This window comes from Strigops habroptila, chromosome 2 (genome assembly GCF_004027225.2).
Source record: "Strigops habroptila isolate Jane chromosome 2, bStrHab1.2.pri, whole genome shotgun sequence".
Taxonomy (NCBI): domain Eukaryota; kingdom Metazoa; phylum Chordata; class Aves; order Psittaciformes; family Psittacidae; genus Strigops; species Strigops habroptila.
Window position 1 is genome coordinate 49,129,290 of NC_044278.2, and position 18,298 is coordinate 49,147,587.

The following is an 18,298-nucleotide window of genomic DNA, read 5'->3' on the forward strand; positions in this document are numbered from 1 at the left end:
GGGCAGCTCTGAGCACTGCAAAGGGAACACTGGGATTTGTGCACCCTCTGAAACCTACTTATTGTAGGGGAGGGTGCTCGAAGAGGGGTGATACTGAACGTTGCAAGAAAGAGGCTGCAGGGAATGGCATGTACACATTTCTGATTTTCTCCTTACTGCTACTAACCTGGCTTGCACTTCTGTGTAAAAGCTGCTCATACAAACTCCACATCTGCTACCAAGCATCTGAGTATTGTTACACTTGGTAACCTACAAGCAGATACATAACTAGAGGACCCATCTGGAAATGGCAGTCTTTTATCCTTTTGTAAATTTGTGAACCAGCGTGGCACAAAAGCAATCTCTCAGGTGACTGTGAGAAATGATGTGGCCAGATACAATCCAGTACAGAGAAAGACATCCTTCAGACACTGCTTCAGCAACACAGAGGCTACTAATCAGTTAGAGAGGCAGGCTGTAGGTATTTTATTGCTAGCAAGTGGTAAGGAAAAGCAGGTAAAATGTGCCCCTATATTTTCCAATGAGTTTATTTTAGACTTGGTCATAATACCTAGCTAAATACACATTGCAAAAGTAGATAACTCTGAACAATTTCTGTCTTACTTGAAGTACACATCAGTGCCTCACACAGATCTCATGAGAGCACTCATTTATATTTTCTGTGTATGTCATCAAATCGTCCGCTTACATTTTTTTCCCCTTGGTATGAAAGACAGTAAGAAGGGGAAAAGGGCTTTATTGGACCACTTGTGGAGTCATACTTTCCTAGTTGTCTCTCACTGGAGGTAAATGATCATTTTGCTTTTTGATGCAATGAGCCAGCCTGTCAGAATTGTGGCAGGCTTTATATATCTATAGGGTTCGGTTTACCAAAAAGCTTCCTGTTATTGTCTACAAATCTCATGCTACAGCTGAATATACTCGCCAAGAGCAACAGCCTCAGTAATGTTTTCACACCATATTATTTGGACCAAGTTACAGTTCACTTCCTTCTTTTTAATGCACAGTATCCAGCACTACATGGACATCCTTCCAAAGTGATCCTGAATTGTTGACTGTGTTTGCCATAAATAAAGCTATGAGTCAATGAACAGACAAGGCCTGTGCTGCTTCTTGTTTTCAAACTCATTTTGTGAGATTTGAAATCATACTTTTTGTAGCACTGATGAAGATGTTATGGAGCTGTATCCCTAGAGAATTAATAGAACACAATTTATTCTAAATCTAATTTGCTGTGAAAAAAACAACCCTCAGACCTTTATTAGCATGTATATTGCTTTCAATTACATGCAAGAATTAGAGTATTCAGGTTACCTCTGGGTCAGAGATAATAGGCATGATGATTATGCGGGGCTCTTTGCAGGGATTATCGACACGGGCAAGTTAGTGCACAATGAGATTGACAGTAAATTGACAATGCAAAGTAGCTATTGCAGGGAGCAGAAGAGGTTAGTCCATCTCAAGAACGCTTCAGAGGAGGAGATTAATATGGTTATGTAATCTGTGGGCTTCTTAGAGGCTTGCTAATCCACTCTCCTTTTCAAAATCAAAGCCAAACCATTCTTCTGCCATCTTTGTCTCTGCGTCTCCAGGTCAGCCATTTAAACTGGACCCCAAATCGGCTCATAGAAAACTGAAAGTGTCTCATGATAATTTGACAGTGGAACGTGATGAAACATCCTCCAAAAAGAGTCACACACCAGAGCGATTCACAAGCCAAGGGAGCTATGGAGTAGCTGGCAATGTGTTCATTGACAGTGGGCGGCATTACTGGGAAGTGGTTATAAGTGGGAGTACATGGTATGTATATAGAAAATATATGTGAAATTAATCTCTAGTTCACACTCTGCAGGTCCTGGCACAGTTTCTCTGATAAACACTGGTAGCAGAGGCATGAGGAACAGTACAAGAATAGGAGAAGCATATACTTTCACGTGGTTCGCCAGAATATTTGCTCAGTCTGCAGCATTTTTGTACTCTGGAGAAAAATCTGCCAGATAGAGCGTCTTTATGTTTATCAGCCTCCACAGGACTTTTACTCCGTGGCTGGGGATGGCTGGTTTTTGGGCCCACATACAGTACATTTTAAGATTTTACTGAATTGGAGAGCTCAGAAAGTTTCATCTTGTTTAAACAATAGGGTGAACTATGTAAGTGTGGTCTTTTCTTTACTAAATGTGAAAGATCTTAGCATCCTTTGGTAAGGAAAAAACAAATAGTATAAGGACAATTTGATTATCTAGTTTCACAGGGGTAGAGATCAGGTTTGCTTCTGTGGAGGGGACGCAGAAAAGCAGAGCTGTAGGTGTGTGCTCCAGGAAATGAAACAAGGGTCAGGAAATGAAGGAGTGCATTCCTCCACTCCTGAATGATCCTCTGTGTCACACAAAGGTGGATTTCAGGGGCCTTTTAGTCAGTGGAAGAGATGTCATCCCTTGGGATTCAAAGGCAACAATCATGATGGAGGTTAATGGAGTGGAAAAATCACTAAGGTCTTCAGGTATGCCCACTGTCTCAACAAGAAAAATGTGGTTTGCCTGTGCCATTGTGAAGGAATGGAAATAGAGTAACTTATGGCACAGTAATCTCTGTTGATTGAAAGCCCAACAAATACTGCAGTGTTTCTAGAACATGAGGAACTTTTAAATTTCTGTTTTATATATATATATGTGAAATCAGGTATTTGCCCTCAGTGTCCATTAATGAGAACATTTTCATAATCCTTTTACCCTGCACATCTTGTCATAAATTATGGTTTGCAGAGCAAATGTCTCCGCCTACAATTGCTTCACTTGGCCCAAAAACTAGTCTCAAAAATGCTCATTTGAATCTAAAAACCACACCAACATCTGGCGAAACGTATTTGGGAATGGCAAAAATGTTTTTTTTAATGTGTCCTTTGATGTTTATTCTGCATTCCTTCTTCTGGGCTGTATATTAAAGGAGCAAGGAGAGATTAGATTAGCTGACAGATAGCAGTGTATTTTAAAATCAGTGAATTCCTCCGTATTCAGCTGTTTGGAAGTGGAAATTTGAGGCCCAGTGATTTAAACTGTGACTTGCTGAGTACTCAACAATCTTCCTTTTAGATACCAGAGTCAAATGCTCAAAAAAATTGCCATAGCAGCTAAACTACAAACAATACAAGGGACAATAAAGTTTCCCTGACCTCTCAGACCCAAAAGAGAGATGGGGAAAAACATTAATAAAGCCGGTGCAGATAGTATGATGAAACGTTACTTAATTGGAACTTAACCAGCAGACGTAAGAGGCTGGGACATTCCAGTGAGTCCTTGAGGCTAACATTTGACTTCACCAAGAGACAAACATGGCAGAAGGCATTTGTTTCCTTGAGTTGTTTTCTGTTTTTCAGGTATGCCATTGGTATTTCCTATAAGTCAGCACCGAAGCACGAGTGGATCGGGAAGAATTCTGCCTCCTGGGTGCTTTGCCGCTGCAATAACACATGGGTGGTGCGGCACAACAGCAAAGAAATCCCCATCGAGCCTGCACCTCACCTCCGCCGGGTTGGGATTTTGCTGGACTATGACAATGGTTCCCTTGCTTTTTACGATGCTTTGAACTCCCTACACCTTTACACTTTTGACATTACATTTGGGCAGCCAGTGTGCCCCACATTTACTGTGTGGAACAAATGTTTGACCATTATAACTGGCTTGCCTATCCCTGACCACCTAGACTCCTCCGAGCAGCTGGCATGACTGCTAAAAACCAAAACATAGGACGACGTATCTTCCCACAGCGGCCAGGCAGCTGCAGGAGCTTGCCTGGAGCTGGCAGATCACAGTGTCATCCCGCTGTCACTGCCAAATCAGGCCAGAACTGAAAAAAGAAGAATATCTCTTTACTGTGTACTTTGTATGGAAGGGCAAGAAGCGGCTTTAATATCTTAGAACTTTCTTTTACAGTTGGTTTTGTTTGGTTCGTTTTGTATTTAGTCTCTTTCAGGAAGATTTATAAATTATTTATAAAAACAAAAAAAAAAAAAAAAAAAAAGAGGAGAGAGACAAGGGAAAGCCTGGCTTGGACACCTGGAAAATGGCTTATTTGTTTTGCACATTGATGGTCCTATTGATTGAAGTTTCATCGGCCCTTTGCATCATTTTATTTTACAGTGGATAAAAGCAAGAAATTGGAAGGATTAAAACTGTGCAGTGGACAAGTCAGTATGCTGCAGGTTTTACTCATGCCAATATTAGTTCTCTCATTACCAGTCTTATTGAGTGCAAGATTTCCTAATTTCTAAGTTTCTACTTTGCACATGGGAGTGTGCAGACCAAAAATTAAAACAACAACAACAAAAAAGAAAACCAGTGAGGAAGTGGAGCTAGCCAACACAGCAAAAGAATAAAGTTTAATTTACTTCTGTTCACAGGGCAGTGCTCTCTCTGTTCATATAAAACATGGGGAATATCTCCTAGAAATGTGAGTGGATAAATCATCTCGTGATTCGTTTTATTGATGGCAACATTCCCATCTACCAGTGCTTCGTTTTCGTCTTTGGGAAATATTGTGGAATCACTGAGGATGTGAAAGACTGATACCATCTCTGAGAATTAGCAACACTGGAGGAGAGCAGCCAATCCAAGGTCTGACTGTAGACTAATTTGATAAAACATGGCATCATTTAAGGATTGATTGTAATGGAAGATGTCACAGTTCCAATGGTAGACATGTGAATGCTTATTGCTGATTTTACAAGGTTCAACATAGCAAGCCCAGCCAACTACTCGGAAGCGAGACATGCACCACTTTTCCATTGATTTTAAATTAAACACAAATGTTTCATTGTCGTACACTATGTAGTCTCTATAACAAAGCAAGGAAATCTGTTTTGCATGTGCCGTGTGGAGAAACACTGCAACTGGAGTTTGCTCATAGTTACCATTGTCCTGAGTTGTTTAAGAAAGCACAATTCTCTTTGTGAATGAGGAGTAAATAATAAGTTTTCAGCAACAGTAGGAATCTGCACGGGCAGGCCCTACGTTCACCTCGGTGTTGGTGGAGAACTTCAATGAAGGCAATAGAGGTTGTACTTACTTTATCTCAAAGCTGAATCAGGTCCTTTTTTTTCTCTTTTCCTTCTACAGAATAGAAGCCCTTTGTAATTACTACAATGCTTATGCATAAATTATCATTTTTTGATAATTTTTTGGGAGATGCTTGAGGCAAATGACAACTTGAAAAGAATGATTTTCCTACAGTGTTTTGTTGTTACTATGCAAGTGGTTAAAATTCTGCCAGAGTAGAAAAAGGAAAAATTGAATATCAGTTTTAAGAAAAGATTTGCTCAGTAATTTATAACCATGCTTTAGGTGTCTTTTGAAAAGGATGCCTTAATGCACTTTGTTCACTAATGAGTCCAAAATAAAATGGTCCCAAGCCCAGCTTCAGATTTTTTAAATACTAATTCTCCAGGTACAAATTTGTACTACAGTTTGCCTTATGATGATATGGAAAACTTAGGAGCAAGACAAGGAATACATAATGCCTGTTTGGTTTTTTCCTTTATTTAATAGAAAATAAATGCCTAACGGTGTTTCTTTAAGTTCCCTTTACATGTTCTGCTAACTGCTGAATTAAATGGAGAAAAGTTTGGCATAAGTTTGCTGGTACCATGGCTTTCGGCTGGGGCAGCATCCCAATGTTCACAGGTTGGAGGCACTGATCTTTCCAGAGTTGACATACTCATAAGGGAATATGTGTACGTATAGCAAACTGCAGTGTTTATCATAGTGTCTTTAATAAGCAAGAAACATATACCCTCAAAATGAAAAATTAAATAAATCCCCAAACATTATTTTTCATAATTGAGCACAATGTTACCAAAACAGTCTGATGTACATAGCCCAGATGATCTGGCCTGGGATGTTTGGGAGGTAGCTGAGATGGCATGAAATAATTATAATGAGTTGACAAGAGATGACTGATACAAAGCAGTGATAAAAACATGCAGGCAGAAAGGAGTTTTGATCTAGGATTATTGCTAAGTTTCTGCCTAAATGGAGAGGGTGTATTACCAGAGTACATGTAGCAAAGCTGTGTATGTTCTCTTTTGCCAGAAATATTAAATCTAGAAGCTGATTTCAGTAGTAGGCAAACTGAAATCACTGATCAATATTCGGCCATACAATGTTGGCAGAGATTGAGCTGGATGGAGGTAATACCATGAATTTGGAAAGATCCAAAATGATCTCACATATTTTCATTGTAAAGATAGACGATGAGTCTAAAGACAGATCATGGTTTTGGCCAGTGGAAAAAGAGTGGTCTGTTATCTATAGGCCTTGTATCGTTTTTATTTTAACACAGAATACTCATTTGGAGCTAAGCCACATTTCTGCAGTGGACTATTAATTCAGTCAGTGCTCTTTGTGCATATATGTGTATATATGTACACATATGTCTGGGTGCACACACACCAGTATACACACAAATATAGTGTGTAATTTGTGTATATGATACATACATATACACACATACAAACTGATGGTAATTAGTCAGGTGTTCCTTTTTTTGCTTGTTTCTTGAACAATTCATATTCTGTATGACTACAAGGAAACAAGTTTGCTATGAATGGTATTCTGGACATCTTTTAACAAACAAAACCTGTTTATTTTACAATATTTGATTCAATGCCTGATTAATCAATAAAAACATCCATTTGAAAATGTAGCTTCTGTGGTCTGTGGCATTTTGCATGGTCCATAGTAATCAATCAAAATCTGGGGTAACAATTATCCTTGTGTAAAAATAAAACATGGTACCTTAATGTAGTGTGCAGTCTTAGATGAAGGGTTTTTCCCTCATTTTTTTAAAGTTTCGTGACTAGGAATGAGGTAGCATTGTGTAATGCCATGTTTCACAGAGATTTTTGAGGAATAGTCTGCTGAGTTGCAAGCAGTGAATGTAGGAGATGCAGCCTGTGTTAGTATAATGATTGTTTTAAAGGTGTATTTAAAACCCAATCTGGGATTCAGCAGAGTTAGAGCAAACTATAGCACAATCTTTTTAGACGACAGTAGCATAGTCTCAGAGTAGTCAAAGGTGAGGTAATGGAAAGGTGGGGAACTTTTTCTCTCTGAGGCCAGATCAGATTTTCCATGTGTTAGTCTCCTATGTGTTAATGCATGTTTAATGGAGAAAAAATCATTCATGAATGGGCTGTATGTCATAAATCATTTAGTAGACTGTCTCCAGCCCACTGTAGTTTCCCACTGTTGGCTTTCAGAGAGCAGCAAAGTTGCTGAATTTTGTGTCATGACTTTATTCTTTGTCTGGTTTGGGTATCCCATTTCTCAATTGCTCAGCAGAGAGACCCCTACTGAGCAGTGAGTCCCAAGGGTAGGAAGCATAAGTATCCCCCAGGTGTGGATACGCTGTGAAAAGCTGAAAATCTGCAAGTACAGGTGAAAACACATGGATGTTCTTCATTATATCAGTAATAGTAGGCCACTAAACAGCAGTGTGCATCACACGTTTTAATCCTGCATCTTAGTTGCAAAGACTATTCTTTTGGTGTTAGAAAACACAACAGGGCACTATTGATGGCACAAATTAAAGTGTCAGTGCTTTAGCTACTTCATTTTGAGGTGGCCAGAGTTTATAGCACTGTGAAGAACTATTGGCTGTGGGAAATTTCATTAAACTATTTGACATCAGTAAGTATTTCTTTCTTAATTACTCTAATAAAGCTAGTCCGATAAAGCATATTTCTAGTAGTTCCCAGATTCTGCCTTTGGTTACAGCAGCAGAAATTCCAGATAAGTCCATGCACCAAAACAAAGTGAGAATTGCTAATGGCTCTTATGTGTATCAGCAAAACTGAGGCTATTTGTCTTAATTAGCAACTGTCTTCATTTCTAGTTTAGGAGTGTTGGACCCACATAGAAAGTACGCTCTGGCCACCTCAGTAACTGTCCTGCAGGTCATTTGTGGTGCAGCTTGATAAACGGTGATAAACAAAAAACATGCACATGTTGCTTATGTAGTGATGTACCGTCAATTTTCTTGTAATGCCATTTCTAATGTCTTTTCACATTCCGATCTTTCTAGTAGTGGAAGTGTGTATTAATATATAAATTCAGTATTTTATTATGTTAATGGGTTGGTTGTCCATTTAGAAATTGTCACAGTGTTCTGAATTTCAGCGTTAAGTTTTGTTTTCTCCAAACAGAGAAAAGCCCAAGCACTGATGGTGGGTGTTCTAGATTATCTGAGCTCTTTGTTTTTATTGCACTTTCTGAAGTGAAAGAAACTCTCTTTACATTTTAATCTTGATTTAGCACTTGATTCATGTATTTAAAAAAAGAGAGAGAGGGACTAAAGAGCAATGATGTTAACAATGCTTCAATGTAGATGAGACTCTTGATTTGGACTGTGAGGCTTAAGGCATCTATGTACATAAATCTGTGCCAGCATAGACTAATTTGTGGGAGTTGAACAGTAGAGGTGCAAGCATTTTCTTCTAAGGTAAGCTTTTGCATTAACTCCGCTCTTGGAGTGGAATATTCTGTTATTGTGGTGGGGTTTTTTAATTGGTTTTCTTATTCAAGTGCAGACTATGTTAGTGATAATATAATATTTCATCACGTTACTTATTTTAGCAAGCCCTACCATATCACATGCCTCTGGCGTGTCACTGAACACATCAGCTGCAACCATAACCTTTGTCAACTCAGCTCCAAGGTGTGGACTGATGTTTAAGCCATTGATCAAGTACATAACTCTCCCATGTGGGATTCATCTTGCTTTGAGTAAGGAACTCTAGCACAAATGGTGTTATCAGTTGCAGGTGAGAGGCTCATATATTTCACAAAGATGATAGAGGAACAACATGGGCTTGAATACCATCAGCGCTGAGGTCGTTCTGGTTTAGAAGCATCACCATGTATTAGGAAGGCACAAAGTCTTTTACTACAATGTGATCAACAGTTATTACTATTATGTAATCATTATTACTGCTGCCTGAGAGAGGGACGGAGGCAGCAAAAAGAGGGAGTTGTGGAGGAATGATGAGTCATTCTGAGTGACAAGACAGATGAAAACCCGCCACTGCTACCTGCCCTGGTGCCATGCTGCAGCTCTGCAAAGCAAGTCTGCACCTATTCTTCTTTTTGTTACAGCTCAGCCCCCTTCCACATTCCCGAATGACAGGAAACAAAATATTGCAATTGTACATTTGAAAGCCTAACCTGAATAAAAGCAGCAGGGCAGGGATGGCAGCCCCGAGCCTTGATTCTCCTTTATTCACCCAGATTTTTACATCTGTTGACTTCAAAGGAGATAGTCCTGATGTACATAGAGGTAGGTACAAGACCATGAATCTTCAGTTTCCAAAGGGTCAAACCTAAGTGAAGCAGGAGCCCCTATACAAACAGCTTAGCATTCCTATTAAATCATGTCTTTGGAGAAAGCATATTAGCTGCTAGCAAAACTGGGGTTTCTCCTGAACTGTTTCCCCAGGCCAACCCAGGTGTGTTTTGAAATGTATGGTTCAATAACATTCTTCTTGGGTGAATTGTTCAGACAATGCTCTGCTATTTCCTACAAGCAGGGTGGGAACAACTCTCTTAGCAGGTGCTGTGTTACTTTTCCAAAAATCATGAGAATGTCAGATACGTAAGTTATGATTAGACTATTGTTCTTGGACTTCCATTTAAAAATGGACAATAACTATAGAAGTGTAAAAGTCTACTTCCTCTAACTGTTTGTTCTAATGTATATAATTATTTGAATGGAGATGTTTCTTCTCAAGGAATATCCCCTCATTTCTTTTTAATACCTGCAGACACATAGTAATTAGGAGTATTACTGAAAATCCATGAATTCATAGTATAGCTTATATTGAAGCCTTTGAAAGACAGCAAATGGAGGCTTTGCGTTTTGCATAACATTAGTCATTGAGCAGGGAAAAAAAGCTATAGCTGTTTAGATCACTGAAGCATTTAAAAAATGACAGCCAACTGCCACACAAGAGGATGGGAAAGTTTTCATTAGCAGTTTTTTATTTCTCCCTTATTTTCATTTTATATGGAAACCAAACTATTCCACTTGAAAATATTTTTGTTATCCTTCCATTTTTTTACTGCTTTCAGTCTCATTTTCATATTTTAAATATTAGAGTATCAAGAAGTGTGTGGTTTTTAAAGTTGAATTTATTTTTTATTTCCTTGAAAATTACCTTTTTCAGGGAGCTCGCAGAAAAAGAAATGAGAAGTCAAAATACCATTGCAATATGGCAACTTGAAAGTAGAGAATATTTTTGACATAGACATTAAAGAAGGAATGCAGATAAGCTTGTCACTCTGCTACAATTACTGAATTATTTGGTTTCATTATTCTGGGCTTAATAGTATTGCTCTCTAACTCAATGTTATGAGATCTGTTTAAGGAGCACAAGCAGAGGAATAGTAGAGTGTTTTAGGGTAACCCTGGATCATGTTAATAACAACTTGTATATTCAACCTCATTAACGTCAGCTTGTTTTGTTGGTTTGGTTTGATGGTTTTGGTTTTTTTTTTCATTTTTAAATAATGTGTGTCCTCTCTAGCAATGATTCCCACCATGGAAGTATTTGTCTCTTTTGGAAACCATAGGATCTCCTTCCTTATTGGATGGGAAAAAGTCCTCCTTATGGCAGGTGTGAATGTGGTGCTAGCACAGTGAGAACATCTCCCACTGTAAGGGGCAATTTCTCTCATCTTGTCTGTGTGAGTAGTAGTGATGGCCAAACTGAGGATGAAATAGGTTCATCAACATTTGTGGGTGTAGGAAGAAGTGGAAGCCCTCTCTGGTGAATCACAACTAGTGATTACAACCAGTGGCAGACCCAACCAAGAATCAGAAATTAGCAAATGGAGATTTGTTCCTTAATACAATCAGTAACATATCCTTTTAATTTCTTTAAGTGGCTGTGACCTCTCTCAATTTTTCCATTAGTTTACATTCACATGCTCATTAAACTTCAGTTAAAATTGGGGGTTTTTTGACTGTTAAAACACTTGAAAACAAACATTGCTGATACAACGTCAGTAGCTTGTGACAGAGGTGGAGGTGAGGAACAACGTAGAGAACCAACATAGAACAAAATAGAGAATAAATACAGGTGCAGATTGAGTTTGGAACAGCCTATTACTGCTCATAAGCATAGTTTCCATCCATCCTAGCTGAAATTATTCATATAGGCGAAGAGAGAGAAACACAACTGAATTCAACCTTGGCACGTGCATGAATAACATTCAGTACAAAGTAGCATAGGGCCTGAAATAATTGAAAAACAAGACTCTCTTCCGTAAAATTAATTGTTGATATTGTTTGTTTTCTAACGGGTCATAGCATTCCTACATTGCATGTATTTAGACAGACAGGAAGTATTATTAAGAATGTGCCCTGAGTTATGCTGTAAATTCTTACAAATTCAAGACCAATTGAGGAAATTAGGATGAATCTTTGAATGACATACAAAACAAGTTATTTATTCACAATCAATAATTCAAAAACTATACCCAAACCATCCTTTCTTATTAGAATCCTGATGCTGCTTTCCTGCTTCTCTCCATGGAAAGGATGAAACAGGAATGCTTTGTCTTTCTGTTCTGATGAAGTCAGTGCTCCATATTAGTGTTACTTGGAAATCTCTCAGGATGAATAAATTTTGTAGGAAGAAGTATAGAGTTCTCACCAGTCTTGGAGCCTGAATAAGCCATTAGCCAGTTTCAAGGCTGAGTTACCGTCAAGTTATGAATGCTTTCATGTATTTTTAACTGTGCCAGAAGAAACATGTAGCATTGACAAAAAAGTGACCAATTTTATGTAAGTGTGGGAATAGACGTCATTCTCTCCAGCTACAAAACTGCTATTTGGTACAGGGACAGGAAAATATTTTTACGGATTTGGTATAAAGCACCTGCACTGGTGCTGGTTCTCATGCACACAGAACTTCTGTAGCCCTAGGTCCTGACAGCCTGTTATTTGTCTGTGGAACTCAAAAGCTCTGCAAATCATGATAAGGGATGGGTTGGTGCATGTGGGTACAACTTTCCTTAAAAGTGCTCCCATTGGCCCACATTCTCCTGCTTCCCTGAAAGCAGCAGTAAAGGCAAGCCAGCTCCCAAAGGTCTTCAGCTCTAATCCTTCCCTGACCTTTCTCATGGCAGCAACAGCGAGGCCACAGGTGGCCCTTGGCTCCACATCTTGTGTGGCAACAGAATTAGGCTACTAAGCAGGCTCCTCTAGCTAAGGGACCTGACTCTGCAGAAAGAGAGATTAACCTAGCTCCACTAGCAAGGTTCAGATATTTCTCAAGCAGCTTCACCAGCTTCTGCTATAGTCAGGAAATGCAAGGGAATCTGCTGCAGGACAGGGTGTGAAGATGACACATCCTCTAAAGGCATGTCCAAAAGGCTCAGAAAGAAAATTTTGAGTGGCATTCATCCTCATGGGAAGGTTTGCATAAGAAGGCTGGGGTACATCTTTCCATGTTTCCATGAAGGCATGGAAAGCTATCTCCTTATGCCTCAGGTTTGGTAGTATTTATGGACAGGCAGGCCTCACAGTTAACTTTGAAGAGTGTCCTATGTTTTTCTTCCCACTCTCCTAGAAGCTTGACAAATGGGAAGAAAAGTTATGAGATTCTACTACATGAAGGCTCATATCACTGGTCTTCATTGTCAAAATGAAGACAATGCAAAAAGAAGCAGCCAAACTTGTGTGTGTAAAATTGTTATTTGTTACAACTGACATATCTGGCATCTCTGACAAACATTACAATAGTAACAGAAACAAAGTGGAACATTTATCATGACTGGAACTCTGACAATGAAAAATAGAACTAGAAGTTGAAGACAGAAATAAAATAATTTGAGAATTCACCTAGGAAGGCAAAACCAGAAAGGATTGCTACCATGGAGAAATGAGTCTAGTAGAAGCCCATCTGGAAGACTGCAAAATTCTTGTCTACCATTAAGAAAGATAGTATTCAGTAACACAGGATCAGAAAAAGGATCATTATAAGGGAAAGCCAAGGGAGAGCCTAGGTTGGAAGTGGAGATGTATATGTGGTTTAGTTAGTCTAGCAATTGATAACTGAATGGTGTTAAGGTTGTCGTGTCTCTAAACATATGATTAGGGGTACCACCAGGAAAGGAGCATAACAGTTATAAGTAAAAGTCAATACTGATACAAGAATAAATGTAGCCAACCTGTTTAATGGACAGTTAGGTCTATAGAATTAAAGGCAGTTACTTTACAGGGTGGCAAGAGGAAAAAAGGAACCTGCTGTTTCTGAGACAAAGCTTTGTGGGTGAGATTAATCATATTTCAATCTAAATGCCCAAATATTAGTTGCCTAGGCTAAGCATATCTTCTAGGCATCTGCTATAACAAATAGGAAGCAAATAGCATCTCCAAATATTTATCCCAGATATTCTAGCAACCTAATTCATAACGGGAAGGATTTCATTCCGTAACTGATCTTTCACCATTAGCCATATGAGGAGTCACAGACAGCTAACATTTACTCAATACCTGCCTTTTAGATACCTAAAGGCAGATCAACAGACTATGTATATAGCAAATGGGATGTCAACATTTTTATAGTGGTGATTATAGAGTAAATCCATTTCTTTGGATATAATACATAAATTTATAGACAGTTTCTGACTTAAAAACCTTGCTATGCTGAAGCAAGCAGGCAATTTTTCACTGGCCTCAGTGAAGCCTACATTGTGCCTCTTAAATATGAACACGGCAAAATATTGTAAGTCAAAGTCGTATTAAATGTAGACATCTCCCCTAACCAAAGACTGTTCAAGCCCCTTAGCCCTTGTTTTTAGAAAGCAAGTCATTTATAATAATGCTTCAGTAAAATGGTCATCCAGGCAAAATCAACAAATAAAAATGCGTCTGTTTGACCACAGAACAAACCACCTTGGAGGTTATATGTGCTTGTATGCAGTCTATCGCACTGATGATGTACATAAGTATTTTAGACTCCAAACTGGGCTGCTTATCCAATGCTGCAAAATGCCATGTATTAATAGTTGGTGTTGTTCTAGCATTATTCCTAAGATTTGTTTTAATAGATGTCACAATCAGATCTCCTCTGGCGTTTCCTGAATTCAACATGTAACTGTAAGATTGTATCAAAGCTAGAATATGGCTGCATCATTCATTCCTCACAATAGTAAGTGTATATCGGTATGATAGACCGAATACAAGTATTAAATTCACAGTGCCTGTGCCAAACAGGTTTTTTTATGGAATCAAGAGCTCCTCAGCATAATTCTTTTCTAATGGTAAAGTAGCCAATAATTGTAAGTTAAAAGGAATGTATAAGAGAAAGCTAAGAAGTGCTGGCTCCTTAACATTTAAGTCAAATTCTAAGGTCAAAAGTACTTCTTTTACTATGTAATCTATTTGCATATTCTGCAAAGGAAATAGGGTTGGTTCTCTGAAGGATAACTGAGAGTCCTTTTGATATTCATGGCAGATTGTTTTGGATGGCTGCCATCCAGAAAATCTTAATGGTGGGAGAAAAATGCTCTGTGGACGGATGTAAATATCCCTTTTTCCAGGGCTTTATCTTAGACTCACCTCTTTACACTGTATAGGTTACTTTCAGAGGTTTCTTTTTATCTGTTTCTAAACAGCATGAGTATTTATCTAATGATTCTGTGGTGAGGTATGATTCATCCTTCAGGTTGCATAGATGAAAAAACCCTCCACATGCGAAGTATTGTTAACTGCTTGTGCTTCATAAAAAGAAAGGAAATCACTCAGGCTGGAGAAATGTTATAGTAAAGATTATTGGTGCTCTTCAGGCTGATAGAAAAAAAGTTGCTCAAATAAAATGTGAGAGTTTCTGCAGGAAACACTTTCTGATGGGAAAAGGATTAGGGCTCCAGGAGGAATAACTAAGGAAGACTGACAGAAAATCACCCAAACTAGGCAAATATTTTGGAAATGGCTTGGCAAAGAGGGATTTAATAGGGTTCAAGTCACAGTGAAAAGTAGAATATGGACAGGACTGACACAGGCTGGTGTGCTTTGGAGGGACCAGTCTCAGGATTTCTACTTGCAGGGAGTGTGGAATAACTTGTGAAACTGCACTAGCCTATCCTGCTTAGGGGTCTCAGAGTTGGAAGCAGCAGCAGGAAAGAAAGGAGTTGAAATACAAGTCAAGAAAGAAGGAACTGGGAACATTTCCTTTTCTACTTATTAAAAAGAAAAATAAATTTGGAATATCCAACAGCAGGAAATAACATGACCTGAAAAACTTTTGTAAAACTACAGTCTTTCTCCTTATCTTTGTGATTTGTAACATCAATGGTTATTAAACTGGAGACAGCTTTTAAACTGTAATTTATTTTCACTGTTTGTGGGAACTTGCTCCATTACTTTTGATAGTTTTCACTATTTGAACAAAATGTTCCTTCATTTCTTCTGCCTAAATCAGTCAGCCAACAATAAAAAACTTATAAGCTCTCGGCCTTTACAATACCATGACGGGAACACTTTTCCAGATGTAGTTGACCCTACTAACATTTTTGATGTAACTAGGTGGGTGCTGTGTCCCTGTGAGACCTGTAGGTTTGGGAGCTTGGTGGGTGATGTGGCAGAAGTAAGGCTGATTTGTCTTTTATACAGAAGCAGGCACTGATTAGATGGTTAAAAGCAGTGATGGATGGTTTTCTGCTGAATTGCTGGGATGGAATGTGTCTGAAGGGTGGTGAGGATGTTTGATGCTGGATGACAAGGAAGTTTGGCCAAGGTATTGCTGAGGTCTTGCTATCAAGGATGTTAATGAAATGTAACTACAGTCACTGTAATCCAAAAGGATTTTGACAAAATCTTTGGAAAGTTATTGTGCTCTGAATGGTGTTAAAATATGGAATTTATGTAAATATAAATGAATTGATGCTTAGTTATTGGAATAAGATACTACAGATGTATTGTGGGATATATATAAATGAATGTGTAATCTAGATTATTTAGGTTATAAAAGATGGTGCTTTAGCCATCTGTTGGTGATTTTCTTTTATCAGGCTAAGGAAACTGTGGATACGACAAGAATCAACTTATTAGCAAGTTTTGCATTGTATGAATGTGTCTTGCTTTTTCAATAAAGAATGTTAACTCTACCTCTTAATTTCTGCTAAAGTAAACCTGTCACTTTCAGTAATGATTTTAGTTTGGTCAAAATCAACCTTAACAAAAGTGAGAGTGGCAGTTAGGACTTATCTGATCTCAATTTAAGATAATGGTCAACAGACTAGTAATTTGTTTATGAATCACTGTCTCAATAGGGAATTCCCACTGAAGGGAAATCACATGGTATATGCAGCTGGAGGCAGCTTTCCAGAAATTTATCCCAGTGATAGCCATGAGGAAAACAGTGAAAGCCCTAGTGAGGAAAAACTTCAGGTCAACACATGAGTAGATTTGCCTGATTTTTTTATGACCCAAGGATAGCAGCCTTCATGGCAAGAGGAAGGGAAGGGCTCCCAGCCTCACACACTCACATGGGATCAAGACGACTTCCTGAAACCAAGCCACTCTTCCCTGCTCACACAAGCTTTCTTCTCACATAATTTCACAGGAGGTGACACAGTTTTGGAGCCAAATTGTATTGTGGTGTAGAACTATTGAAGTCAAGGATAATAACAGCAAAGCTAAATTTGGAGAGGTGCACAGGTAAGGGAGAGAACAAAGAGGGGCTTTACTGGGATTAATAAACTGTGGGCAAGAGGAGTAAAATGAAGTTCAGATTATTTTTTTCTCTCTCTCTGAATCAACATAGTTTTGGGATTATTTCTGACTCACAAATTCCAGACAGCAGTATAAAAAAAAAAAAAGTTTAATTTCACTTTTAGGTGAAAGACAGCTTTTCATCACATTCCTGCAGCCTTGCCTTAGAGATACCTTATCCAAACTTGCTCAGAACTGCTTGTGAGCTTGTGCTAGAAGAATCACACCTACTTAGTCACCTTTCAGTACTGAAAATGAAAATAATATAAAGTATATGAGCCAACTACAATACAAATTTATAAACTCAACACTTTCTCCTGGCAGAAGCATGACATGATACATAGTTAATCATTCCCTGAATTTGCATGATTTATAATCACTTCAGTCAAGGGAAACTCAGTGAATACAGTGTGCCTACAACTGTTGCAGTCCTGTGATGCTGTTCCATCAACTCTCACAGGCAATTCTAGGCCATGTCCAAGTGCTGGGAATGCTGAATGACAGTATGAAGAGCACATCCTTGCCCTTCTCAGAGTATGTGTGGACCCCCATTATGGTGTCCTGTCATATCAATGCCAGTAAAGAGCACACTGGAGCACACATGGGCCTACTGAATGAGCTTAACTGAAGCTAATTCTGACACCAAGAGCCATAAACATCCAAATACAGCAGTTAGGCAACATTTCACTCTCTGTGCTTGAAGACTGATACCACATCCCCTATGGGTTTCTTTATCTTGTTTTAGTTTTAAAGTTCTAGTTGATTCCATTTTTCCCTGAAAAAAACAAAAAACAAACCATGTTTTTGGAGTTTTGACATGATTTTTATTGCTTCCTTGTGGATTATTTTCAATGGATCTACATTGCTGTTACTACAAAAGCAGTGCCTGAAAATGCATACAAAATTTGGTGCAAGACTTCAGCAGCTGTTGAGAGCAAAAGAATAAAACCAATCATCTTTCAAGTCTTCAAACCCCAATATAGTGCTTGCCTTTCTCATGACACCATGGCAATGTCAAATACCATACCATCACAGTCACTGCAATCCCTGTAGACTCTTCAGGAGAGCTACTTCACCTTGTCAGGACCATGTATGTTTTTAATCCCACCTTTTCAGGATCATGTTTATTTTCCGTCCTGTGCTGCAATGAATTTACAATCTGGCTTTGTTTCAGCTGCGAATGTAATAAATATATCCTCTGATCCACCTCTTTGGGGTGTTTGAGACCTAATCAAAAAGTGTTCAGCCTGAGACAGACCCTCTCTTCCTCTGAGGAAGTGCCACTGTTATGACAATGAACTTAATGATAGCTACTCTCTGAGCAGGGTGTTTCTAAGGACTCTTAAACCTGCTTGTCATAATTTCAATCTGATAACATTTCCCTTGTTTGTTCCTAAGATTGTCAAGGGGACAGTGCTAGAAGCTTCACTGAGTACTAACTATGTGACAAGTACTGCCTCTGATTTCTTCCTAGATCTGCTTACCCTACTGTAGAAGCAAATAAGATTTGTCAGATATATTTGTTCTT

General features: G+C 38.6%; 1 protein-coding gene across 3 annotated transcripts in view; it reads left to right on the plus strand.

The window, feature by feature from the left end:
* The window catches only part of MID1 (midline 1), a 265,230-nt gene extending 249,067 nt beyond the window's left edge, over positions 1-16,163 (plus strand). For all 3 annotated transcript variants that reach the window (XM_030476901.1, XM_030476899.2, XM_030476900.1), the window contains exons 9-10: positions 1,593-1,800; positions 3,374-16,163. In XM_030476901.1, the coding sequence (XP_030332761.1) occupies positions 1,593-1,800; positions 3,374-3,722 (557 nt within the window). In that variant the 3' untranslated portion in view covers positions 3,723-16,163. The remainder of the gene's footprint in view (positions 1-1,592; positions 1,801-3,373) is intronic.
* Positions 16,164-18,298: the final 2,135 nt, after the last annotated feature.